We start from the raw sequence: 27,246 nt of genomic DNA on the forward strand, positions 1-27,246 counted from the left end.
TGGCGAGAGGATTCAATGAGATTATCAATGCAAAGACTGGGCCCAGGACCTGGGAGTTAGGAAGCACTCCTAAGTTGAGCTACTTTGATTAACCCATTGTCCAATGTTTATTAAGAAGTAAACCTACAAAATCAAATTTGAAGTATTTCTTACAGTATGTTAAACTCTGTTTTATAGGTAAAAAAATAATTGAATGTTGGTGATTTCATAGGGTTCCATCTTAGAAATTCATTTCCCTCTGACATTTGTTGTGGTCTATTTTCATCCAAGTGAGAATGATATTTCAGGTTTTCCACAATTACATTTGGAGACTCTTGCCTCAGGAAAGCCCCCCTAACTCTGGTTTGTTCAACAGGCTCTGGAAAGACACTCTGGCACTCTTGGTTTTAAATTTTCCACTTTTCGATGCTGTGTGTTTATAGCAGCAACAGTTTCCAAAAAAAAAAGGAAAAAAATCACACATAATTTCCACATATTCTTTCAGGCAAACATTGTCTCAACGTGAAGTGAAAATAAAGCTTTGCTGGTTAGGAAAAAAAAAACTCCAGGTATTCACAATGAAGTCTGCCTTTTTCCTTGAAACCCTTTAAAATGTGATAAGCGACAGGAAGCTTCAAAGTGATATTCAGCAGCATAGTAAGGGAGAGTTGTGGAAATGTAAATGAACAAAGGATGGGACTGCTGCTCGGCAGCCAATCACAGGTCGGTTCCTTAATTAAGCGGTGCGCCGTTGTCATGGAGACACGTGGGAGCAGCATCCCAGAATTTCCACAGTCTTGGCACTCCAGGGGGCCAGGGTGCCTTCCCCTTCCTCGCACGCAGACACATGGAATGTTCTGCTATTCCAGCAGCTGGCATGATGGCCACAGCACACATTTTAAGCAAATTGCAAACCACTGCTTATATTAATTCAAGAATAAAGCTGTAGGAAGGAGCACCATTAACGTGAGGAGTACCATTACGATTCCTATGGAATGGCATTTAGTATCACAATAGGGCAGTGTTTCTCAAAGTCCATGACCCCTTTCATCAGAGCCCCAAGGTTCTTTCCAATTGTACAATCCCAGCCCCACCCTCAGATCTCCTGAACTAGAATCTTCATTTTAACAAGGTGCCTCACCCAGTGAACTCTGCACCAGGGCTGGCATCATGCTGGGTGTTCTACCAGGCGTCTCGTAAGTCAATTTCTTGAACTAGGCAGCCCAACCAGCTACCATTTACTTGTGTGGTTCATAAAACATTCATCTCTTGAGGTTTAGGAAAGCCTTTCAGATGAGTCGGGTTAGGCATGGTCAGGCTTTGGCTTTATCCTGTTTGACCCAGATTTAGGGCCCCACTTGTGAAAGCTGACCTGTCTTCACTTCCAACCACTTAGGAACTCTGTTTGGGTAGGTTCCCAAAGGGCCCCAAGTTAGCCAAGGAGCCCATCATCCAGGCACGAGCCCTGAATGTTAGGCTTGAAAATCACTTTGGCAGGACCAAAGTGTTTAGCATCTAGTTCAGGCTTTTAGACAAAGTATGTATATTTATGCAAACAGCATACAACAGAGGATTGTTTGAGGGGGAAGGAAAGATCCTGGTTAGCTTCAGCATTAGGACTTGGGGCCATTATGTTGGCAGATTCTAACGGAAACTCTGGGTCTAATTTGGTGGGTAAATGGACTCCATCATGGGTCCAGAGGCTGCCCAAGCAGGGGTGCCATCAACTCCCTGGTGTCTCCACCTGCCCACCCATCATTTCTGTGCCTCATCTTCCTGTCTCTTTTCCTTTGGTATTTTTCTCCTTTCCTTCCCTCTCTCTCCCCCCATCCCTGTCAACTCTTCCTTCTGTTTTTCCCATCTTTGTGGTTTTATGAAATGTCAGATCATTCAAAGTGGTTTGTTTTGTGTTGAGGTTTGACGAGTGAAGCAAACAAAAGGCAGGCCTTTCTGTGCTGGGCTCCACAGTGGGGCTGTGGGCTGGGGACTATACTTCGGAATTTCCGCCACCAGGCCTGCCTTCCCATTTTCCCAGGGTCAAAAGGGAAACTGAGGGTGTCAGTCTAGTTTAGAGGTACAACCAGAGCTTGGACCATTAGTTATCTGGATAATTTCAGAGAGTAAGATTTTACACTTGGCTAATCTGCTTCATAATCCATCCAAATGTGGATTTTTCTGGCTCCTCATAAAACGGCCACTTTCCGTGCATTAGGGTCAGAGTGAGCAGAAGACCTATGTGCCAGACCCATGAGAACATGCTCACAGCAGTTCTGGAAAAAGGAGACTAAAGATGCAAAAACCAAGGTTATGGATCTTCATGTCACAGTGAAGCCCTGTTTGTCTGTGTGTAGGCTGAGCCTGTTCTTTATTAACTAGAAGCTGTTTCCCACAGTACAGAACTATTCCATCAGCCTGAAAATAAATACATGAATAAAGTGCATTTCAGTGGGACTTTGTGCACCGGCATAAACAAGTGTGGGAGTACGTTCTTCTCAAACGGGAGACAGCATTTACGAGCACAAAACGCGTCTTGGGAACATGAAAATCCAAATGCAAATATGAAAAGCACGTATTCTCACTCCTCCTCCCTCAGGGATTCTTATGCCCCCGTGTGCACGTTTGCATGATAAAAGACACTGTCGCGATTATATGACAATTAAAGCTTACCATTGTTGTAAGAGCGAAAATTTCCTACAAATTTTATGTATTCATAAGTTGGAAATTCCTTTGGGTTCAAGCTGCCTCTGAGAAGATGGCAATAAAACTCTAAATCGTTGTCAGCTGGGCCGTTAAAGGAAAAAAAGAAAAAGGAACATGAATATGACATAGATTCTAGACTAAACAAGTTTATCTTTGTGTAACTCATGGGCTTTAGTCTACACACGGCCAGGACATTTCTCTCATCATGACTGACTTTTGGACATGGTTTTATAACCTTTGCAGAATAGGGGGTTTTCCCCCATAGTCTATATGGATATTTTTGCATTCTGTACTTGGGCCCAATTAGTCTTAATTTGCTCCCAGATGTCTGTGGTTGCTTATGTCGGCATTGATTAGTTCTGGTTGTTTTCATATGGTGTATTAAAATAAAGCTGCTCATATAGAGCTGCTCTCTTTAATTTAATCTTTTCACATTGCTTTGAAGTCAAATCAGATATACAACAGGACAAATTATTCATGGAAAATGGACTAAGGCTTGAACAAGCACGAGGCACTTGCGTTACCTCCGTCAACATACATGGTTCAGCAGGCACCGAGGCCGCCCTTTCCATCCAGGTTGCCAACTTTGAGAAAAACTTTAAAATTCCATAAAAACTGGAAACGTATAGAAATAACCAGATGACAGCCTCGGGAGAGGAGAATTTGGCGTTTTGACCTAATTATTCAGTTTTCAGTTGGATACTTGGTTATTATATACATCTAGCTTTACAGTGCCCTCTAAAATAAGCAAGTCGACTGTTCCCTGATTTTTTGCAGTGTTGATTACCAAAAGACTCTCATGTTAAAAAAAAAAAAAAAAGAACTTGTATTACAGGCAAAATGAATTCTTATTCTTAAGCACCATGCTTTCAAATTTTCCACAGAGAAGTTAAATGTCATATGATTCTACTACATACTACTACTACATAAAACTCTAGTTTTAGCCTTAGATTTCAAATAAAATATACCTCTAAGGACTTTGGAAATACTCTGAGTCACAAGGAAAGCTGTTCTTAAAATTAGTTCTCCCTCTCTTAATTCATGCTAACCTCCTTTCCAAAGTAAAATTCTTATCTTTGTATCTTGTAAAACCAGTAAAGGTAAACTTACATTTTAAGTATTCTGGGGAGGGGGAATCTGTCACAAGCATATGGGAAGAGAGCATTTTATAAACTTCTGAATGTTCTTGTTCTGGAAGAAAATTTAACAAATTCTGATCCATGACATCTGACTGAAAAAGAAAATAAAGAACAAAGGTACACACTCAACGAAGATGAAAAACAAAAGCAAAACCAAAACCTGGACATTCAGGACCATTGAGAACTGATCTCTGAAATGAAAAGTCCAAGATCTGATTTTCCACAAAGACTCTCAGTTCCATCACTCTGTAATCCTGGATTATAATCTAGAACGTGTCACTTGTTCCAATGCAAATGTGCTATGGTATTGCCCATGGGCCACGAGAAAAGTAAGATAAATTAGACAAATATGCAGACAGTCCTACTCTTCCTGGAGGAGCCCCACCTACCAGCACTCCTGTGTTCTGGCTGGGGCCCCCGTGTGAGCCCTGTCACTCATGTGAAAGGTTGTAAAGAATGTGTGGGGTTCCTTTTCTGACCCCCATTTCCGAATGCCTGTTTACTTAAGATCCCTCCAATCGAAGGAACTGCACTTTTTTTCTGAGTGCTTGGGCACTGCGCATACAAAATGAATAAGATGTAGAATCTAGATACAGCATTGTCCAATACAACTGTCTGTGAAGATGGAAATGGTCTATAATGTGCGCTGTCCCTTACAAGAGCCACCAGCTACGTGGCTATGAACGCTGAAATGTGGCTGGTAGGACTGAAGACTGAATTTTTAATTGTATTTAATTTTAATGATTTTAATTGGAAGTTAAATAGCCACATGTGGCTAGTGCTTCCCATAGTGGCTAGTGCAGGTGGAAGCTCACAGAGGAGAAAGAGAGAGAAGACAGGCACGTCTCCTGCTGCCTTAGTCTCCCTCGATAAACTCATGCTTTCATACATTTTTGAAACACGACCTGCAAACACTCTTAAATTTGTATATCCAGGCAACTCTCTGTTTGCCCCCTGAGAACCTGAGATTCACATGCATCCCTAATGTCCTCATTCTTTTGCGCCCATATCTCCTCTTCCCTCGAGCTCAGTGTCCCGATGCCTGGTATTGCCAATCGGTCACTTGCCCATCCCAGACACCCTGGTGGCATTCTCAACGTCTCCCCTTCTCACCCTCATCTTCACATCCAAATGATGTTCAAGTGCTGTGAGACGTTCCTCCCTCAAATTCTCTCAGATCTCCTCACTTCTCTTTATTTCCATGGCCTCAACCCCTAGTCTAGATCACCATCATCTCTTATCTGGGGAATGAACTGACCAAACTGGTCTTCCCACACCAACTTTTGTTCCTGTCCAACTTATTCTCCATCAGCAGCCAGAAGGAGCGTCGTATCATCAGATCAGGTCACCCCCTTGCTTAAATCTATCTAGCGGCAGGGCACCTGGCTGGCTCAAGCCGTACAGCATGTGACTCTTGATCTCAGGGCTGTGAGTTTGAGCCCCATGTTGGGTGCAGAGCTTACTTAAAGACAAAACAAAACAATACAAAACAAATCAAATACTATCAGTCAGCTTCCAAATGCTCCCATGACAAAGTCTGAACCTCCCCATTCACTTCTGAGGCTGCGTATTACCCACCCTCTAAACTTCCTTCTTTCCAGTCTACCAGGTTTGCTCTTCCCCACGCTGCACCCTGAGGCTGGGACATTGTGCACTGCTCCTTTTGTCTGGCTAACTTTTGTGCATCCTTTAGGTCCCTGCTTTGAAGGCACTGCTTCTGAGAATGCATGCATAAATGCCACCCTGACTGCTGTGGCTCTGGTCTCTGAAGCCCCTTACTGTGCGCCATATTGAAACTGCTGGTGAAGGGCAAGTCTGCCTAGACCACACTGGCCTGTGTCACGACGAGGTGGGGAGAACCCTAGAGGTTGGGACTGAAAGCTGGCCCTACCCCCTCAGGGCTGCGCTTTGCTCAACCAAAAGAGAAGGAACCCAGGAGCTACTGGTCAAATGGCACAGAGCAATCACTCAATGGATGCTCCGTGTGATTAAGTGTTTAATAACCCTTTAAGAAAGTTCTTGAAGTTTTCTTGTTCATTCACATGCTGATGTGTATCCTCTGCCTGCCCCATCCAACAGGAGCCCCAGGAGAGTAGGGGTCCTGTCTGCCTTCATCTTGATATGCCTGACATCTAATGGTGCTTGGCCTTAGGAAAAAAAAAATGCATTAACTAGCTGAAAGAAGTAAAAGGAGTAAAAACAAGACACCCCTAGAACACTGAGCATGGTGTGCTGAATCCAATCACAAGGACCGAGAGGCTTTCAGGGAACAATTCCCACAGGCAGGGATCCTTGAGTGGGATCTGGGGGACAAGATGGCGTCTTCAGGGCAGCCAGAGTGCTCTAGGCAGGGGGCACAGCATGCACAGAAACATCACAGGGGAGGGAGGAGAGCAATGGAGGCAGGGGTTGCAAAGGGAAGTGAGGCCAGAGCAAAGAAGGTTGCAGAGGAGAGAGTGCCCTGTCCTGTGTGCCTGGGATGGGGAGATGGAACCCACTGAGGGCCTAGAGGAAGGCACTGTACCAGTGCTTTAAAGAAATCCCTTAAGGTTTCTAGTCTGAGGAGGGAGGGAGCACAGGAAACCAGGCTAGAGATGGTCAGAGTCTGAGTAGGCACAGGGAATGGGGAGATGTAATGCACAGGAGAAGGGAGAGTCCAAACAGGTCATTCAACAGCATAATCCACCCAACACTCAGGGCTACCGTGTGCCTGCCAGCCACTGCCTTTGGCACTGGGAAGAAACACAATGAAGGCAAGCCCCTTCCCTCTTGCAGCCAGCATTCTAGAGGCTGTGAGGAAGGAAGATACCAACTTGGTGGCTGATGAAGGACAGGAGGAGGAAAGGAAGGGACTCCCAGCTCCATTGCACCCTGGCTTAGCTTGATCTCTATTGGCAAGGACTCTGCAAACCCTTCACTAGCCTGTGCTATCATTTTCTCATTCAGGCTTTTTCCAAGTTCCTTCTGATGTTCTTGATTTTATTGTAAGCGCATTCCCTTTAGTTTTTTAGATGCTGACTAATGCTCAAAGACAACAGTATTCTTTCTTCTTAAAGACATTTCAGATACAAGAAAATGATGACGAAGTCACTCCATGGCCTTTTCTTGGAGAGCCAGGTGGAAGCCCCCTTCCCCTGATGTATGACAGAGAGCAGGGTTACAGGGCTACCTGACTTTGTTGCTCCTGTGGAAGGCAGTTGGCAGGTCACAGGGCTGTGGGGGCACCTCAGGCTACAAGTTCTGCATAGAATAAAGGTGAACCCTGGATGGAGATTGGTGGGAGGGGGGAGGCTGTGAGGATTATGAGTCAATACACGCATGAAAAGGGCTCAGAGCTGTGCTTGGCACAGAGCAAGCTCTTTCTCTCTTCACTGTTATATTACTATTATGCCATTTCAACATGACAACCAACACAAACAATGACAATTTGAAAATTTAAACCCTAACGCTTACCGGAGAGTAAATTATATATGCAATTGAACTGTCCCTTGAATGAGCTGAGCTCTGCTTATTAAAATGACAGCAATTACAGAGACAAGGGAGGGCATTTGCCATCTGCAGCTATCTTCATAGCTGAATCACAGTGTCTAGAACATCATTTACCTGTTGGAGGTGGAAAGTTCTCATTCTCAACTTACTGGGATGTCCTTGGCTGCTTTATCAAGAATCTTTACCAAGAATACTTTCAATACGAATGCCTATTCCTAAATTCCAAATTGCATATCTCCCATGTTTCTTCTTGGGGCCCCATGGGGGCCTGGGGATGATCTGGAAGCGCTTCGGGAGGCAGTGAGGCATTTTCCTCTCTCCCTACAAACCAGCAGCACCAGATTAGTCCTACCCAGCAAAGTTAAGTGAGAGCCTGCACAGGCAGCACACAGAGGGTGGCCAGCTGAGTTGGAAATGAGCTGGGTGGACACTCTGTCCAGCAATGTCCCAAACAGGCCCTGGCAGTTCTGGCTGGAGATGTGTTGGCCACAATTGCAAAGGGCAATTGTGGGAAGTCCTGGAGAAGCTTCATACTGCGAAGAGGCAGGAATGAGCTCAGGGAAGCAGTCAGGCCCTTGATCTCCCTAAGGGGCCAGGAAGCTGGAAGCATAGTCAATATGCTTTGATGCAATTTAGATTCGGAATCAAACTGATGGCCAAACAGTAATGCTTTCAGAAGACAGCACTGCAAGTGGCTTTGACCTTAGAGTAGTGAAGAATTAATTAGGGTATAAAAGGTACCAATTATGAAGAATCTCTATTCATGAAAAGAACTGAGAGAGGGAAAGGTAAGCCACAAAATGAGAGAATATGTTTGCAACACACACACCATGGTGTTAAGTCCTAAAATTAAGGTTCAGTGTTAAGTGCCGCCTTGTCACCTGGCAAAATCGGGAGGGCCTCGATTTTGCACAACTGAAAGTTCTCCTTCACACTCTGGCTCCCTGGATAAGGTCCCCTAGCTAGACAGTGCTCCTTATCAAGGGGGACAGGCACAGTTCCTGCTCATCCCTGACTAGAGGGTTTAGTTCCCTGCCAGCCTGTGGAATTATTCAAACAAGCCAGTCTCACTCCTGTGAGGATCAGGGAGTACCTCACCCCCTTGTTACTATGAAGCCTGCTTCTCACAGCCCCTGCTGGTTCACTGTTCCAGAGTGCGGCCCCATGTGGCCGTGCGTCCTCGCCCTCCAGGTTGTAAGCATATGTGACTTAAACAGCTATTGAGCTCACGTGTCCAGTATTGGGTGTTGTGTGTTCCACCGAACCTGTATCCCTAAGGCAGAGTGAGTAGGAGGCAATTCAAATGACCCCTGACACAGGACGAGTATTGGAACATGGAAAGAATGCTTACAAATCATTACAAGAAACAAACTAGACAATCCAGTAGGAAAATGGCAAAATACCTGAACAAGCACCGTGTTCACAAAAGAGGAAATCCAAATGGCTAACAAACATATGCAAAGATGCTCCATCTCATTAGCAATGGGGGAGAGACACAAATCAAAACTCCATGAGATGCCCTCATGCGTTAGGTTGGCGAACAGTAGGAAGCATGACAATCCAAGTTCTGTGGCACGGAGCACTTGGAACTCAACTCTGCGGGTGGAGGGTCGATGGGTGCAACCACTGTTAGCAACCTGGTGTTACCTAGTAGCAGTAAGGGTGTACCTACTCTCTAATCCTGCAATTCTACACATAGTCCCTATAGGATGCTTGCAGATGTCCATCAGGAAACACATGCAGCATGTTCACAAAAGCCCTTTCTAAGACTTCCAAGCTGGAACAGATGCAGAAATTTTAGCCCATTCCTCCAGTGGAATACTGGGCAGCAGTGAAAATAAACCCATGACAGCCACTACTAACGGTGTGGGATGGATGGATCTCATAAACCATGTTGAGCAAAAGGAGTACATTTCCTATGGCTCTATTTTACATGAAGTTAAACAAAAGGTAGTGCTGAATTACAGTGTCCAGTGACAGATCACAAGTTGGTAGAACTGCAAAGAAAAACAAGAAAGCAACGATCTCAAAAGCCAGGAAGATGGTCACCTCTGGCTGGAAGGTGGGGGCATGATGGGAAAAGAACAGACAGGAGCTTCCACGGTCCTGGCTATATTCTGTTTCTTCACCTCAGTGACAGCTACCTGTATGTTCCTGCTCACTTTATCGTCAATTTAAAAACTGAATGTATGTTTTATACATACTTTTGCATGTATGCTTCATAAAAATCAAAAGGCACATTAAAATAAAAACAATCTAACTGGTGACCTGGACTCTTTCAACCTGTGACCAACTCTGAGCTGCATGTAGCCACACCTGCCACACCCCTCCTAGACAGAGGGACCCCCAGCTTGGCCCCCACCAAGAGCCACCTTTGACCAGGTGACTGGGATCAGGTAGGTTCTTCCAGCAGGTGAGGGCAGGTGGAGGGGGAAGGGAGGGCAGAGCGATGTTTCCTGGAAGGTGTTTCACGGACTTGCTGCTACATTGTGTGGTAACACAGCCCAGAGCTCTGTCTTTCTTATTCGTGACCTCCTCTCCCTGCTGTGACCCTCACCACGGGAATTTGTTCCCTTATTCCACTTTGATCTCGCACTGCTTGCTGGAGCTTAGGAGAACCAGCATTCCACAGAAGTAATTTTTGGTCTGTAGATTTCTCCAACTTTATAATCACTCATGCCCTAGATTATCTCCCACTGGGGAAGTGGTGTTGTCCACGCCCATGTTTCTCACTTCTGAGGCACTTCCGAGAGCTGTTTGCTATTGCTCCTGAGGTAGCAGCCCCATTTAAGACCTCAGCCCATCACCCAGTGAACACTTAGCCACATGGGGTCTGTGCTCAGGGCTGGAGACAGGACTTCTGCTTTATGGGCCTAGCATGATCCCCCTCATTCAGCAAACACTGCAATCATTAACAAATCAAAACAACAACCTGGGAAGATTTTTTAGAAACTCAAACAAAAGTCCAAACAGGAAACACAGATTATGCCTACTTTGAGTCTCTCATTTGGTTCTGCCTCAGCCATATGATTCTTTCCCAAGTCTGTCAGAGGCATGTGACTTAGAGTCCCTTAGATCTTTCCTGGAAAGTTTTCATTTCAGAAGCTCCCTCTAGCCCTTGGTCTTCCATCTGCACACTCATCCGCCATGCCCTGTTTCTTCTTTGACCACCTGTGCTCGTTAATTCTAGATACTGAAAGGTACTGGTGTCGCCACCACAGGGAAGTTTTGACTTTGTCTTAACATCATTTTCTTCTTTGAGCTATTTTCTTCTTTTTTTCTCTATCAAGTTGGGAGAGAAAGTTCTAGCATGTTTCAGCAGAAGATTGCTATACAGAAATTTATCACGGGAGCTTTTGCCATGTCTGAGTTTCTGGTAGTAGGAAGGGAACAGAGAGACTATAAACCTGACAGTCTCAAAATAGAAAGGAATTCTTGCTGCTTTTTGTCCCCCAACCTTCCCAATCATGGATGGGCTTCCAATCCCAGGCCACACAAGCGATAGTGGGACCTAACCCCTGGTGTGCCAGCCTTTGATACCGATGGGGCCCTGCTGCCGGGGCCCACAGCCTCCTGCTCCCTGCCCACACTGCATCTCTGTTGGACGTGCCCTCCCTCAATGGCCACCTCTCCCACGAAGACTGACCACCACCTTTCAGTTCCTCATCCTCTCTTCTTAACCAGTCTCCCTACCCTGAGAGTACACCGAACTCTACTCTGTCTTATATAGAATTCTGAGTAGTGGTTAAGCAACCAATTCTAGAGTCAAAATGCCTGAGTTCAAATTCCAGCCCCACCACTTACTGGCTATAGAACCTGAACCTCTGTGTGCCTTAGCTTCCTCATCTTTGAACTGGGGTAAGTACCTATCTCACAGAGTCACTGTAAGAATTATAAGGGTAAGGAGAGCGAATGTGATATAGCTCTAGCTCTGTGCCAGGTACTAAGTGCTTTACACATATTCACTCACGGGAGGCACTCTTAGTGGTGCCTGGCACATAGTAAGTGCTCAATACTTGTTGGCTATTTTCCGATTAGTCCCTAATGGTTTTACAGGTGAAATCTCTCAACAAAACTGCAAACCCTTAAGGGAAAATAATCTCACGTGGGCCTTTCGAAAGGCTGCATTGTCTGTGGACAAGCTGTGGACAGGTCCTCGGCTCATGCTGAGTAGTAACTAAGTCAGACTCAAAGTGAATTAAACCAAAAGCAGAATTCCCAAATGACAACTCCAACCCTTGGCATCAGGAATACACCGGAGCCAAGTGGTGATGAGCTTGGGCTCTGCAGGCAGTCATGTCTGGGTTAGGCGCTGCTCTACACCTCACTGGCCGGGCCACCTTGGGTTTCCTTCTTTGTAAAATAGAGGGGATAGAGGTATTCTTGGATGGGCTCCTCTGCTGAACCAGCCGGTGACTGACTGGCACCTGGGAAGCATCCATCCTTAATCTCCCTTGTCCACCCACGAGAACAAAGATGCAAGCAAAAAAAAAGAAGAAGGTGATGCTCTGGATAAAAACTGGATAATATAAGTTAAATAGAAGTTAAGTTTTGGGATTGCGCATCCTGAGCTCACCTCCCCTGGCGAGATTTTAAGGGCTGACTCTATGTGTGTTTGGGTGTGGTCTGTGTATTGACAGATGCTCATGATTCATATGAGTCTCTAGCATTGATAAGCCAGAGACAGGGTCATTTCTGATCCTTCCAGAGTTACAGAATCATTCACATAGGTGGTCCTAAAATGCTCCGTAATTTCAAATCAGAATTCCAGACTTACTTTCTGACTCCCCTCTGTCATGTATAGCAACTGGGTCATCAGATAATTACTAAAGCATAAAGCAGAACAGCAAATCCTATTTGCCCAAACATCTCTGGGCTCCTGCATCTCATTCCTGGGTCATTAAGGAGGCTCCATGTCATTGCTTTCAATCGGTGCCTGTCATGACCCCAGTCCATCCCTTCAAGACAAAACACAGACTCCTCCGAAGAAGCACCCCATCACTTCTTTTCCCTCAGCCACCTCAGGTCAGCCCAAAGAAGCTGGGCTGATTTGGTGGGATCACTTCTGTGTTCCTCGTATGGGCCTCATCACTATTCTAGCGTCAGATAAAACCAGGGTGAAACTGTGCTTTTGTCTCCTTGGGACTAAATGAGAACCAGCCTCTCTGACAGCTATCAAGAGGAGATAGCCCCACCCCCCCCACCCCCACCTAATTCACTTGGAGATGGTGCAGGGAGTGGGCCAAAACACAAAGGTTAGATAGATTATGGGGTAATTCAAAGGCATCTGCCTAGCAAGGTAAAAACTGCTTTTCTGGGCTACGTCACACAATGACCAAGCAAAGGAAGAACGTGGACAGTGGCTTTGATCTCCACACAGTGTCATTTGCAGAAATGATGCAATGGGGAGTGGCTTCCGAGGACAAGTGTAACCCAGGACAGCGTGGAATCCTGGGCCAGTAGCAAAGCTGGGCTCATCACCCCAAGGAAGCAGAGCTGCTCACAGAGCAAGGCCATGCTGCTCTCTGTCAGGTGCAGCTAAGGACAGGCGGCCATGATCCTCCAGTGTCTTCCTAGCCCAGGATTTCCTTTGTACAGGAACTAGGGGAAGCAGTTACCCTCCTTATCACATCTGCTGGCCACCCACCCACCCATGTGCGGGGAGTGGGAAGTGGTGGGGTTAGGTGGTCTGGCAGGGCTTGTTGGGAGGAGAGAGAAGAGAGGTTTTTATCTCATTTGGGATGCTCCTGTTAGAGCTGTCATTCAAGATCACACTCTGTAGGAATAAATAATGGTGTGGCAGGAAGTGGAAGGCCGGCCAAACGCCTTTGAGAGATCCCCAGAGGTGGACCCTCCACAGGCTAGGTGCTGCTTGGTGAGTGGGGGTTAGCAGGGTGCCAGGAGGACTTATGCAGAGAGGAGGAGGAGAGGGAGAAAGGAGGAGAGGCAAAGAGGCAAGAAGGTAGCAAAAGAAGAAGGAAGAAGGGGAGGGAAGAGCATCTAGGATGGTTTTTTTTTTTTTTTTTTTTTTTCAACGTTTATTCATTTTTGGGACAGAGAGAGACAGAGCATGAACGGGGGAGGGGCAGAGAGAGAGGGAGACACAGAATCGGAAACAGGCTCCAGGCTCTGAGCCATCAGCCCAGAGCCCGATGCGGGGCTCGAACTCACGGACCGCGAGATCGTGACCTGGCTGAAGTCGGACGCTTAACCGACTGCGCCACCCAGGCGCCCCTAGGATGGTTTTTGTCAAGCAGCACCCACCCCCACTCTGAGCCTCCACCTGGCTCCCCTGGACTGCAGGGCTTGTCCTGCTGTCCACACCCTTCTCATTCCCCAAGGCCTCCCTGGTCCAACTACATCCTCTCAGAATAGTTCAACTCTCCCCCCACCCTCCATCCCCCCATCACAGATCCCTTACTACCATTAAGTGTCACCACCCACTTGTGATCTCAGACATGTCCTCAGTGATCCCCAAACCACGCCCCATCACCATCCATCTGTTGTACATTCCTCCACCAGCTCTGCTTTGACCCAGGAAGTCGGCTTTTCCCTTGGAGGGACACCCATCAGCCTCGGTACAGGCTCTAAGATCTGCTAACTGTGCTGGGACTCTCTCGTCGGTTCAGCTGCCGCATGGTTTCTGGGCCACAGAGGGTGAGGACCTGCTCCCATGTCCCCCTGACAGGTCGGGGTTTGCCAAGATCTTGGTGCCTTGCTTGTTCCAGAATGGCACATGCCTGCGTCTGCCCTTCCTCTAGAAGGGAAGTTCTTGCTGAGAACACCATTAGCTTTTCTTACGCACACACCCCCTCATACCTACGTCACCCCTGATCTGAGATCTGAATGGTTCTCAAGGTAAGATGATAATGTGTACTGGCAAAGGTCAGCAGAGCAGACACTTACCGGTAAATGCCCCAGGAGAGGCGTGATACTGTCTGAAACATAGAGGATGCTGCCATCCGTGGTCACTGCGATGATGAAGCCGTCTAACGCCTGCGGAAAATGCAACAGTGGAAGGCTCCTTAGCCGTGCTTTTATGGAGGAGGATGTCACTGAAGCAAAGGACCCCCTGTCACGACACTGACTTTGTGGTATAACTCTTAGAATATTTCTACAAATAACCTCGCCGCACTTTTCAGCCTCGCACAGGAGGATTTCGTACGCGGATTCGTCTAGCCTAGGCAAAGTGCTTGCCAAAGCAGTAAAGGACTCCCTGGAATCCTACCTGTTGATATCATGAGACAAAATTTAGCCATGGAAATTACCTAAGTAGTGTTTAATGATAAGCATCCCGTTGGGCTAAATCAGAAACACCTCAATTACCATTAAAAGATGTCAGTGATATTGTATGGTTCCCATCCCTCTACCCTCAATATGGCTTTGAGTTCAGCAGGAAACATTTACCGGAAGATACTGGACCTAACAGATGCATTAACAACTGTCAGTCAGGGTCAACCTCTGCCTTCATTCATTGCCATAGGAGGAATACCTCCTGGAGGAACTGTTTGTAAAGAACATTCACATTACTTACTGAGTGTCTACTGTATGTGAGGCATGCTGCTGTAGATGCTTCTGATAGGAAAGAAGGGGTGGAGGCTGCCAATGTTTTTTTCTTTCTTTCTTTCTTTCTTTCTTTCTTTCTTTCTTTCTTTCTTTCTTTCTTTCTTTCTTTCTTTCTCTCTTTCAGAGAAAGCGCAAGTGGCGGAGGGGCAGAGAGAGGGGGACAGAGGATCCAAAGCGGGCTCTGAGCTGACAGCAGTGAGCCCGAAGCAGGGCTTGAACTCACCAACTGTAAGATCATAACCTGAGCTGACGCTGGAGGCTCAACCACCTGAGCCACCCAGGCACCCCAGCCGTCAACATTTTCTTACACACACCTTTGCGGTTTTGTTTTTAGATTCTTTACTGGATTCTCATGATGCTTTAGTAAGATCTGCAAGGTGATTTCTAAAATTCAGACTACGTAATTCTGAATGGGGTCCTCTTGGCTACGGGCTATATAGGTGCTCAGAATAGATGGAAAAGATGAAAACAAAGCCCATCTCACCAGAAAACAAATCTCTGAGGGAGTAAAAGGCTCAGGTGGATAGTTACTGTAAACCTATCACTGTTGCTTTATTGACAGTATCTTTGAAGTAACATCTTCTCTGAATGTGAGAATTTTTCTGCTTTAAAGGGGAAAAAAGCCACACTGAAATATGTGCTTAGAAAGTTTTGGAAACGTTTTGTATGCATTCAGCTAGTTCCTCCCGGGTGTTACTGGAGGTCTGCACTGCCAAAAGGGCATGCATTGTCTGTTAGGTGGGTGCAGCTAAGGAATCAGAAACAGTCCGCTAACTGCACACAAGAGGCACTGTGCCAAAATGGGAGTGAGTTCTCTTCACCAGGAAAATGCACACTAGGGTCATGTGTTATTTTATACTTACATATGGCAGGATATAAGACTGAAAACTATATTAAAGCATGTTTCTTAAGGACCTCATCCTTTTGGATTACATCAGTGTTTTTCCATGAGAGGCAAAGCAACCCCTCCCCCCTGCCCCCATTAGGGACATCTAGCAGTGTCAGCAGACATCACTACTGGGGTGGGTGCTGCTGGCATCTAGTGGGTAGAGGCTGAGGATGCTTTGAAACATCTGACGATGCACAGGATGCCCCCCCGCCCCAACAAAGAATGATGAAGTCTGAGATGTCCATAGGGCCGAGATTAAAAAACCCCCAATAAAATTTATGGGTCATGGGGAACACAGAGGTACATCCTGGTGCCTTTTGTTTCTTTTCCTAATTGGTTTTTTTTTCAGTCATATTTTCAGCCCTCTTGGCGGTGAATTTTACAAGGTGGGGCCACTGTTGAGGATGTCAGCTGGACCTTTTAGGAAAAAGTGGGGCAGAGTACTGGGAAAATAGAAACAGTACAAATGATCTTCTTGCACAGTGAGCCCAAGCCCCTCTTGGATTTGTAAAGCATGTGGGTGTTAAAGAGCTGAAGGTATTTATAGATGGAAGATAACTTTCATCAGCTTATTGGCGTTTCCCATCCAATGCGCAAGACGTGCGCTGAGTCACTGCTTGGAAAACGCTTGCTGTGGTTTAAGAAGGTCCCCTCAGTACCATCTGAGTGACTCAACACTCTGTGACTGGGAAGTCATGCGTCCCTCTCAAAGTAAAGTTGACTGTGATAACAGCTTCGGGGACACCCAAAACGCCATAATGGTCCAAATTTTATACCTGCCACATGCCAGAAAGACATGAAAACACCCCTTTATGTCAATTCCTGGGTCTGATGCTTCTTGTGTTCCCTGGGACAACCTCTGGGCTGTGAGAAAAGATCACTATAGCTTTTCTGAATAAAATTCAGAAGAAGTACTACAAATTCCTTAATTGCCAATCAACAAGAGCTTTCCCTTCCTTCCTTCCCTTCCTCCTTTTTTCTTTTCTTTTCTTTCTTTCTTTCTTTCTTTCTTTCTTTCTTTCTTTCTTTCTTTCTTTCTTTCATTCAGAGTGCAAGTGGGGGAGGGGCAGAAAGAGAGAGGAACCTCATGGTCATCAAGACATGGCATCTGAATCCGTCACATTCCCTGAAACGGCTCTGGAAAAGGAGAGGGCTGTGCAGCTAGAAAGAGACACAAACTAGTTAGAAATTGCCTAGTGGCAAATGGCGACAACATCGTCCTGTGGGGGCCACTCCAGGGCCCAGGCCATCTGGGAGAATATACTGGAGGTACAGTTACTCATCACCAGGTCTGTGTCTACTGAGGAGCAACAGGTTGGAATAAAAGTCTAAAACAAAGGTCAATCAGAAGTACTAGTTGGTGGGTTTCCCAGACTCCTCAAAGCTGCAATGTGTCCAGAAGACCTGCTTGTTGTGTAGTCTTAATTTCAGGCTTAATTCACTCACCTAGCATGATTCCTTTAGATCCACTTCAAGAAGTCTATACTGGGAGCAGGGGAACGTGCATAAAGAATATACATACAGGGGCGCCTGGGTGGCTCAGTCGTTTAAGCATCTGACTTCAGTGCAGGTCATGATCTCACAGTTGGTGGGTTTGAGCCCCACATCGAGCTTTCTGCTGTCAGCACAGAGCCTGCTTAGGATCCTCTGCCCCTCTCTTCTCTCTTTGCCCCTCCCCTGCTCGTGTGCTCTCTCTTTCTCTCTCAAAACAAAATTTTTAAAAATCTTAAAAGAATATACATACAAATCTAAAAATCTTTTTCTAGAAATTCCAGTCTACTGAATCTCAGTCCTGCCTTTCAGCCCAAATATGTATCCATTTTTAACTTTATAAAAGTCTTGTTTCCTCAGACACTTTTGATTTCTTGAAACTCAGTGGGAAAGAAAGAAGGCTGTGCTACACATTCTGAAAAAGAGGCTGGGTGCTATAGGGTTATGCGTTTTAACTACTGTTCCCTAAGAATTAAAAGATAAAATGGTTTATGTAAAGTAGCATAATGATACATTAATTCAACATTATATTTCGCAAGCTGGTCTAAATTTAACACACTTAAAATGCATTGCTTCTGGAGAAAGTTCTGTATTTTCTTTAAATATAGTTCACATGCAGATTTAAGTATCTTTCATTTTATGCAAATGTTCATTAATGCGCTTATATTTCATAATATTTGGACATCTTCGTTCTGGCACTTTCTTACTCCAGTACTTTCTGTTTTCTGCATAGTTAATCTATGTAAATTAAAGTTTACATCAGTCTTGTACAGGCACCTAAGAGGAGATACAGAAAGAAGCCATTCTCCAAAAACCCTGCCAGGAACCACGGACATGCAGCCAGTGCCTAACTTCCTTTCGCTGAACTCATTTGTCCTGTTGCCTCTTCTAAGTCAAGGGCCCAGACGTGCCAGGTCTGGAGCCTTCTCTCCCTCCACTATCACGTCCATGCGCTCCCAGACTAATCCCCAGTTTGGAAGTCAGAACACCCAGCCACACGTTTCCGTAGCGACTCATCCTCATCTGTGCAGTTTCACCCAAATGTAAACACAGGACATTGAAGAAACCCACTGGCCCGGATCAGCCAGATTTCCACAAATACAACCCTGGAGATGGGCGTGGGCACCTAACTTTCTGGAGGAAGACACATGAGCATCTTTCTCAGCCCAGAAAGGGCAGGGAGGCACAGGGTCACTTACAGTTGACACCCACATGCCATGTTGACGTAACAGAACTCAAGTTCAAAGCCTAACTTGAAAAGAATTTCGTTTTCAAAACATGTTCCACTAAGGGAAACATAATCACTGCATTCTAAGGAGGAGGCTCTCTGAGCCAAAAGTCAGTGCAGAGACGTAATTCTTCCTCCCCCTTCCCCTCTGTCTACCTACCTGCATCCTTGCCCTTCCCAGCTCCAAGATTGGGTGTCCCTCTGACTGGGAGCCCAAGAGTGGGGTTCTCCTTGCAGTCACGGATGCCCCAGCACACACTCACATTCAGTTTGGGAATTCTTGCTTCTACTGCCAAACTCAGTAGCCAAAATATAAGCAATAGCATGCAGAGCTCCAAGGGGTATCTGTTTCAAGACCTCTTTCCAGAGTCAAGAATAGTTGTTCACTTTGGGCACAGGGTCTTATCTGGAACAAGCAGCTACATTTTGATTTGCAACCAATGAAGCTAATTTGAAAGTGCATTTCACCTCCAACATCAGCTGGGTGAATTCTTCATTACTGAGGAATGAAGGCTTCCAGTCTTGCTGAATATCACAGATTTCTGTTTGCGCTGAGACTTCTAAAAAAAAAACATAAACTTTTATGTTAAAAGTCACCTTGGAATTAGAATTAACAAACAAAGCATGCTTATTTCTGTGTAATTTTTGTGTAAACTTCTGTGTCATGTAAAGAAGCCAGTATAAAGAAATATGTTACCCTGATTTCTAAGGACTAGGGACTTTGGATGTAATGGACTTAAAAAGGTCTCTGGATGTTTTCACACCCTTTTAATGAGGTTCAGGAGAAGAGCGCTCTACTCTCTGCATGTCTGGAGTGCCTGCCAGTAGCAAGCAGCACAAAGCCCTTGAATTTCTACAGGACAAAGCCCACCATCAGCAGTTGGGGGTTAGGTAGTTGTCACCTATGAAGGCAATGGAAACATCGACTGGGATGGTAGGACGAGTTCCTCAGCTGCCTCTTTATGGTCAAGGCAAAGCAAAACACTTTAGAGATCTGGGGTTTTCAAAATTCCAGAAACATCTTAGACTTGTAGTAAATGACCTACTGTGTCTATGCAGGATGTAATGTAGTTTTCAGCATTTCCAGGTACTGAAGTACAAAATGTTAGACAAATATATGTTACTTAGTGGCTTTTACAGCCAGAATTTATTCTTGTCAAACTTTTTCTAGATTTATCTATAATTTTCTTGTTATGGTGACCACCTTGTACTGAAGATGTTATTCACATTTGTAAATTTAGTAGTCATTGGAATACACAAAACTCCTTATGTACCCTAGTTCTCTTGCATTTTTGAAAGTGTATTTTTTATTACTAAAATGTTCCTAATAATATTATTACAGAGAGATCAAATGCCATATCAGATATATTTGTTTTTCCTGCAGTTTATCCTCCATCTTAACCAGCATTTTGCTCCACTTTATGTAGTATGAGGTTTCTTTAGGGATTATTTTCTTGGTGCTCCCAAGATGGTTTCTTCTTCCAAGATTCTAAATGAACAAGCTATTTCTGCCACTGTGGCCAGAGGCTGCACAAGGTGAAATGCATCCTGGGAAGTAGAGGCAGTGTGCTACACGCAATTCTGGGCCAGTGTTCATTCCGGGGTGCCAGCCGAGGCAAGGAAGAGAGGGTAAAACTCTCATTTCCTCAAATGGTTGCCACAGTTTGACCACTTAGGAAAGAAATCTACCAAGGCCATGTTAATAAATAAATGCCATAAAGGTCTCCCCCTTTCCCTAACACATAAACTCATCTGTAAAGTTCTTTTGACCATTAGGATCAAGTTGTAGATTAACTGTCCAGGAGAAGAGTATTTCCAGGAGTCCAAAGTTGATTTAGACAATGGTTCATTCAACTTAGCAATAAAGGAAAATGAAAGACCCATTTCTTTTCTGTAAGTAACTTTTAGATCATTCAGTATGGCTTAGATACTTTCCAAACACCAGCATAAGAATACTGAGAGCAGCCATTTTATTCACTTTGTATTTCAACAATTTGATTGTAATCCTTAGAAGTTAAGGCTCAATTCACAGCATATTAACTTTTTAAAATGTTTTCTTTTGAGAGAGAGACAGAGACCATTCTCTCTCTGAGAGAGAGAGAGAGAATGAGTGGCGGAAGGGCAGAGAGAGAGGGAGACACAGAATCTGATCCAGGCTCTGAGCTGTCAGCACAGAGCCTGATGCAGGGCTCGAACCCACGAACCATGAGATCATGCTCTGAGCCGAAGTAGGATGCTGAACCAACTGAGCCATTCAGGTGCCCCATCAATTCACAGCATATTAAAAATGCATGTGTGTGTGTGTGTGTGTGTGTGTGTGTGTCTATGTTAGATAAAATGTCTCAAGGCAAATAGAAAAATGTTAAACTGGGAAATAAAGTTCAGTGTTATAATCATGTCTCCATTGGCATTTGAGGTTCCAATATTAGAAGCTATAGGTGACAGGGCAGGGTTAGCAAAGAGGTGTGGTCAAAGTAATTTCTAAATAGCAAGGGAAACAAAACCACCTGGGAGCATTTTGTTTTCAGGAAAACACTGCAATTAATATTTAAACCCCAAAATTCTACTATAGTATAAGTTGTAGTTGTGCCCTAGTGTGCTCACCTTCTAATTGTTCCTGTTATTCATGAAATAGGAGAAGTATGTCTTTGAGATATATGTAGTCAAAGCAAAGTCTTGGAAATGGGGTAAAAATTCTCTACTAAGCTGGGTTAACATTACCCTGTCCAACAAAGATGTTTCTCTTTTTTCTGCAGCTTCTTCACACAACCTCATTCCTTCTCCACTAAGGCAGACAAATTGAAGGGGCATGAATGAGGAACAGGATTTGATGTTGGAAGAAAATCCCATTAAATCAGCTTGAGATTCACACAAGAAAAGGAAAGCATGCAGGTCAGTCTGGCCCTGTAGAAGCAACATTTAGATGGGCATGGATAAGGCCGTGCGATACACTGCTATTTACATAATTTAGGGATTTATCTCTTAAAACAGATACTGATGATACAAAATTTATCTACAAAGAAACATGGTCAGGTTCTCAGTTTGATCTGGATTACTTCAAAGAGAATACATATGGATCAAGATTTATCTCCCAAGCTGAGAAAATGGGGATGCTTGAAAGATTATTGAGGAAAGAGTCATTATAAGTAATTATAACGACTACCTGGACCTAATCATCTTTTCTTACTTATCATGTGGTCTTGCTTTATCATGAAAGCAGAAAGCATGTCTAAATCCATGGTTCTTAACTCTGGCTGCACACTGGAATCACCTGAGGAGCTTTAAAAATACACATGCTTGTGCCTTACCCAGTAGTGTGCTAGTAAAAGGCTCTCCATCCCTACAAATAAAAAAAAAGCCCTCTGCCATTTCTGTGGTGTAAATACTCCCATGGTGGCTGATTCTAAGCTGTCAACTAGCTTGCAAAACTCCTGAAAATTTAATAATCATCTTTTGCAAGCCAGGATGAGCCAGCGCCAGCTCACCACTGGGGTTCCACCCTAGATGTTCTGATGTATTGGTCTCTGAGGTGAGACCTGGTTACATGTATTTTAAAAGCTCCTCAGGAGATTCTAATGGGCAGCCAAGGTTGAGAACCAGTAGTCTAAATGGCTGCGCTAATGGACAGCTATAGCACAGCTATGATACAAATATCTGTAAGAGCCCCATGAACTATGCCTTGTTGAAAAACAGTATGGTATAGTATTAAAAACTTGGGCTCTGGAGGCAGACTGCCTCATATAGATTCCCCATTATCATGGCTGGCTGACTCAGGTGACTGACCTAACGTCTCTGTACCTCAGCTGTCTCATTTGTGAAATGATACTAACTTAGGGGAGCTGCTATGAAGCTCATTTGTATAACTATACAAGAGTCCTTACAACAATGCCTGCCTGGCTCATGGTGAGGACTGAGTAAATGCTGACCATGTTATTCTCTACCCTATTGCAGATGCCTGTGGAGTTCATGTCCATTTGGATTATAAGTGAAGTTATTGTTTGTTTTTGTTTTTGATTTAATCCAAATTTTGGTCCAACCACTGAATTCCTCCATAAAATCTACTATGGATTTTTTGGGTTTTTTTTGGAATATAGTATCACAAAGGATAAGTAAGATCCCGAGGTGATCCTGGTTGCATTTAAGGGGGCTGTACAAACCAGTCTTTAGTCTTATAAAAAAGGTGAGATGGATATGGGTGCTCCTGGTGTTAGGAGGCTGCATTTCTGTTGACTGATCTTTTCCAGATCCCAATTTGACAATTCTGTAATTCTGCAGCAGACAGAGCCCAGCATAAATGTCACACTGATGAACTTGATCCCAGCTGTCCTATTTAACAGCTGTCCTGCTTCTCAGTGGCACTGACCTAGTTTGAGTAATTTGTGCAAAATATCTCAGTAATCAAACCAACCTGCTATTTCACTTAGCTAAATCATTATTTAGGAAACATAACCATTCTGATTAAATTATTGGGGCAATCGAATACTGCTGCAACACTTTATTCCAATCCTGCTTGATTGTTCTTCCCTGACTTTTAGCAAAAGCAATTAACATACTCTTTACACTCCCCTGGGCAGCTTTGGAAAAAAAAAAGAAGGAAAAAAAAAAGAAGGAAAAAAAAAAGAAGGAGGATGTATCATTACTGTCATATTTTTAATAGGTATATACAATTATTAAAGAAATAATAAAAGAACAGCAAGTATAATGAAACTTTCTAATGTCCTAGCTGTGCCCTCTTCCATGAAATCATCTTGTCTAGGAAAATGTTCAGTGAAAGAGAAGCATCACTGTAAGCACAGAAGAACTGTAATTATCTCCTCAATAACCTGACATTTCTGACTTTATTATTTTTGGTGTCATGGTTAAGGAAAAAAAGAATTCTGCTCTTTTTGCTTGTTAATATCTACTGAACCCTCTTAACTCCTCCAATTTTTTGGTACCATCCATAGGTGAGCAGCAGGGTAGGGTGGTCAGTGCTAAGAGGTAAATGGTTTAAAGGAAAAAGGTAAAAGGGAGAGAAGGTTATTTGAGAAAGACATAAGGTCAAGGACAGATTCAAGTGGTAACTTCATATAATAGAATAGCATATACCAATGAAAACAAACCAGTCACAACACTGGAAGAACACAGATTAACCTCTTAAACATCATGTTCATAATGTATGATTCCATCTGAATAAGGTCCCAACAGCCAATCTCTAGTATTAGAAGTCAGAACAGAGATTACCTCTGGGGAAAGCAGAGGTAGATAGGAAGGAAGGGCCATCTTTTGGGGAAGCTTGTATTTACTGACCTGGGTTCCTACTTGTGTTCACTAATAAGCAGTGTGATAAGTAATTCAATTGTACAGTCATGATTTGTATATTTTCTGTAAGTGTTAATTTTTTTTTTTTTAAAAGAAAGGAACGCTGAGATAACTGGATATCTACATGCAAAAGGATGAATTTCAACACCCTATCTTATTCCATATACAAAAAATAACTCAAAATGAATCAAATACTCAAATGCTCACCCTGTAGCTTGTATACTTGAGGCTTTATCTATGGTTTAAAATTATAAACTCTTAGGAGAAAACATTGGTGGTGTAAATGTTCATATCCTTAGACAATGATTTCTTAGGATACCTAAGGCACACAAAACCAACAACAACAAAAAGATAACTAGACTTCAAACTTAGAAACTTTTGTAAAAGGACATCTGTAAGAAAGTGAAAGGCAACCCATGGAATGGGAAAAATGTTTGCAAATTATATACATCTGATGAGGGTCTAGTATCCAGAATATATGAAGAACTCTTACAGCCCAACAAAAAAAGATAAATACTCCAATTACAAAAGGTAAGTAGGGGCGCCTGGGTGGCTCAGTCGGTTAAGTGTTTGACTTTGGCTCAGGTCATGATCTCACAGTTCATGAGTTCGAGCCCCACGTTGGGCTCTGTGCTGACAGCTCAGAGCCTGGAGCTGCTTCAGATTCTATGTCTCCCTCTTTCTCTGCCCCTCCCCTGCTCATGCTTTGCCCCTCTCTCTCAAAAATAAATAATAAAACATTAAAAAAAAGATAAGTAATCAACAAAGGATTTGAATAGACATTTCTCTAAAGAAGGATCTATAAATGGCCAATAAGTTCATGAAAAGCTGAACATCATTAATCTTTAGGGAAATGCGAACCAAAACCATAATGAGATATTGCTTCATACTCACTAGGAAGGCTATAATAAACACACCACACCACACCCACACCCACACCCACAACCAGACAATATCATGTTGGTGAGGATGTGGAGAAACTGTCACCCTCACACACTGTTGCTGAGAGTATGAAATTGTTGCAGAAAACAGTTTGGCAGTTCCCTGAGTTACCACTGGACCCAACAATTCTAATTCTAGATATATATCCAAGACAACTGAAAACATATATCCACACAAAAATTTGTACACGAAGGTCCACAGACAGCAGCATTGTTCATAACAGCTAAAGAGTGGAAACAACACAAAACCTTCAACTGATAAATGGATAAGCAAAATGTGGTATATCCATACAATTGGTATTGTTTGGCCATAAAGTGGAGTGAAATTACTGACACTTGCTAAACTATGGATGCTAAGTCAAAGAAGCCAGAAACAAAAGACCACATATTGGAGGACCCCATCTGTACGAAATACCTAGAATATATAGAGACAAAGTAGGTTAGTGGTTGTCAGGACTTGGAGGGAGGGGAGATGGGGAGTGGCTGCTTTATGGGATGACAAAATTAGTGTTAATGGTTGCACAGCCCTTTGAATAGACTAAAACCACTGAATTATAAACTTTAAAATGGTGACTTTTATGGCACATGAATTATATTTTTTAAAAAAAGTATTTGACTGTAAGTAAATTACTATTTTTTTCATGGTGTAGCTCAGAAGGCCAAAGAGTTCAGAGCCATGGCAGAGGTGGTTGGAGAAACCAGTACATTCCCGTCCAGTGGAAAATGAATTCTTGGGCATTGCATCTCTTCAGGGCTGAATGAAAAATGCTTGCTGCAGCCATTTTTAAATCAAGACATTCCCACTGTTAACACTACTCCACTTGGGCTGGGTGCTACCTGTGAGGCGGCTCTGGGTTCTCTCCTCTGGCTAGTAAAGCAATTTGGGAGGTAAGTGTCCTCTCCCAAACCTGCTGGAGGTGGGATATTAAAGAAGGTGGAGTGCCTTTGCAAGAGGAAGCCTGTGACTGATGAGATCGGGCTTTGCCGGAACCAAGCAGAAGACCAGCTTGATGAAGTCATCGTCAAATGAAAGGACAGGAATGGGATAAAAATGGAGAGAAGCGTAACCTTTACCATTGTGTTTCTGTAAAAATCCAATGACCTTTTCCAGCACGGTGGTTTTGTCCATTTTCCGCGTGTTGCCAGGGAGCATGGAGCTAAGCTCTTTGATGAGAACATTGAACTGGTCCCGACGCTTCTTCTCAGACTTGTTTCGAGAAGCTCTGTAAGCACAGAACACACAGGTTACTAGAACATTCCACATCATAAAGGCTTTATTATGAAATAGAAGTATTTTCTATCAGAGTGTGTTCTGTTGTGATCATCTGATCAGAACCCTTTCAGGGAAAGTAACATTTGCCACATTTTGGCGTTGACTAATGGGGACAGAAAAATGTTTTGCTAGACTCTTGGCCACAAAGACAGACAGTGTTAATAAGTAAGTTCTGACTCAGATGCGAAATCTTACACAGATTAGCTCTGTTGCCAGATGCTGCTCACTCTGACTTCATGGAGCTTTAACCTTCAGAGAGCAAATGACATGCTGTGTACACGGCTGCAGCCCAGAGGGTTTTGCTCTGATAGCCCTTCCTTAGGCTTTAACTATAGCCCCTCCAACCCAGAGCACCCAGCCCTTGGCACTGAGTTCCAAGGGCAAACCAAATTCCCTGAGTGTCTGGCAGGGAGCCAGTGCCACACAGGGCATATGTCCTGGCCTCTGCCCCAGAACTCGTCATCCTGTTGGGGAGACGAAGCATAACCGTCTGCAAGCCATGCTCGACCCAGGGCCGACGTGTGACAGAGAACGCATATGGCTGTCAAGCTGCTAAGAGCAGATGAACCCTTTTAAAGATGACATAGAGGAGCCTTAAATGAATATCACTAAGTGGAAGAAGCCAATCTGAAAAGGCTACATACTGTATGATTCCAACTATATGACATTCTGGAAAAGGCAAAACTATGGAGACAGTAAAAAGATCAGTGGCTGCCAGGGGTTGAGGTGGGGATGGATGAATAGGTGGAGCACAGAGGACCTGAGGGCAGCAAAACTACTCTGTATGATATTATAATGGTGGATCCTCATCATTATACATTTGTCCAAACCCACAGAACGTACAACACCAAGAGCGCTAATGTAATCTGTGGACTCTGGGTGATAATGATGTGTCGACGTAAGGTTCATCCATTGGAACAAATGTAGCACTCTGGTGGGGGATGCTGATTACAGGGAGGCTGCCCATATGTAGGGACGGGGGATATATGGGAAACCTCTGTATCTTCTGCTCTATTTTTCTCCACTCTTTCTGTGAACAACTACTCCAAAAACAATAAAGTCTATTTTAAAAATGACATACTACACTGCACAATCTATACAGAGAACAAAGTAGAGTCCTTCGGCTTGAGAGGAGGGGACCTCTGAGGAGGCCTGGGAACCTCAGGAACTGGAAGAGGAAAACATGACTCTAGGGGCCACTCTCCTAGATAGCTAAACAAGGAGCACGTGCCACAGGAAGCCTGCCCTCA

General features: G+C 44.1%; 1 protein-coding gene across 9 annotated transcripts in view; it reads right to left on the minus strand.

The window, feature by feature from the left end:
- Positions 1 to 27,246, minus strand: part of NPAS2 (neuronal PAS domain protein 2) — a 159,830-nt gene that overhangs the window by 38,696 nt on the left and 93,888 nt on the right. For 8 of the 9 annotated variants that reach the window (XM_045445691.1, XM_045445690.1, XM_045445689.1 and 5 more), the window contains exons 3-7: positions 25,798 to 25,946; positions 18,950 to 19,041; positions 14,214 to 14,303; positions 3,790 to 3,910; positions 2,647 to 2,760 (exon numbers count right to left, since the gene is read on the minus strand). In XM_045445691.1, the coding sequence (XP_045301647.1) occupies positions 2,647 to 2,760; positions 3,790 to 3,910; positions 14,214 to 14,303; positions 18,950 to 19,041; positions 25,798 to 25,946 (566 nt within the window). Of the gene's footprint in view, positions 1 to 2,646; positions 2,761 to 3,789; positions 3,911 to 14,213; positions 14,304 to 14,841; positions 14,945 to 18,949; positions 19,042 to 25,797; positions 25,947 to 27,246 lie in introns of those variants that run through there. The other variant, XM_045445695.1, reaches the window with a different exon arrangement.

This window comes from Leopardus geoffroyi, chromosome A3 (genome assembly GCF_018350155.1).
Source record: "Leopardus geoffroyi isolate Oge1 chromosome A3, O.geoffroyi_Oge1_pat1.0, whole genome shotgun sequence".
In the NCBI taxonomy this organism is placed as follows: domain Eukaryota; kingdom Metazoa; phylum Chordata; class Mammalia; order Carnivora; family Felidae; genus Leopardus; species Leopardus geoffroyi.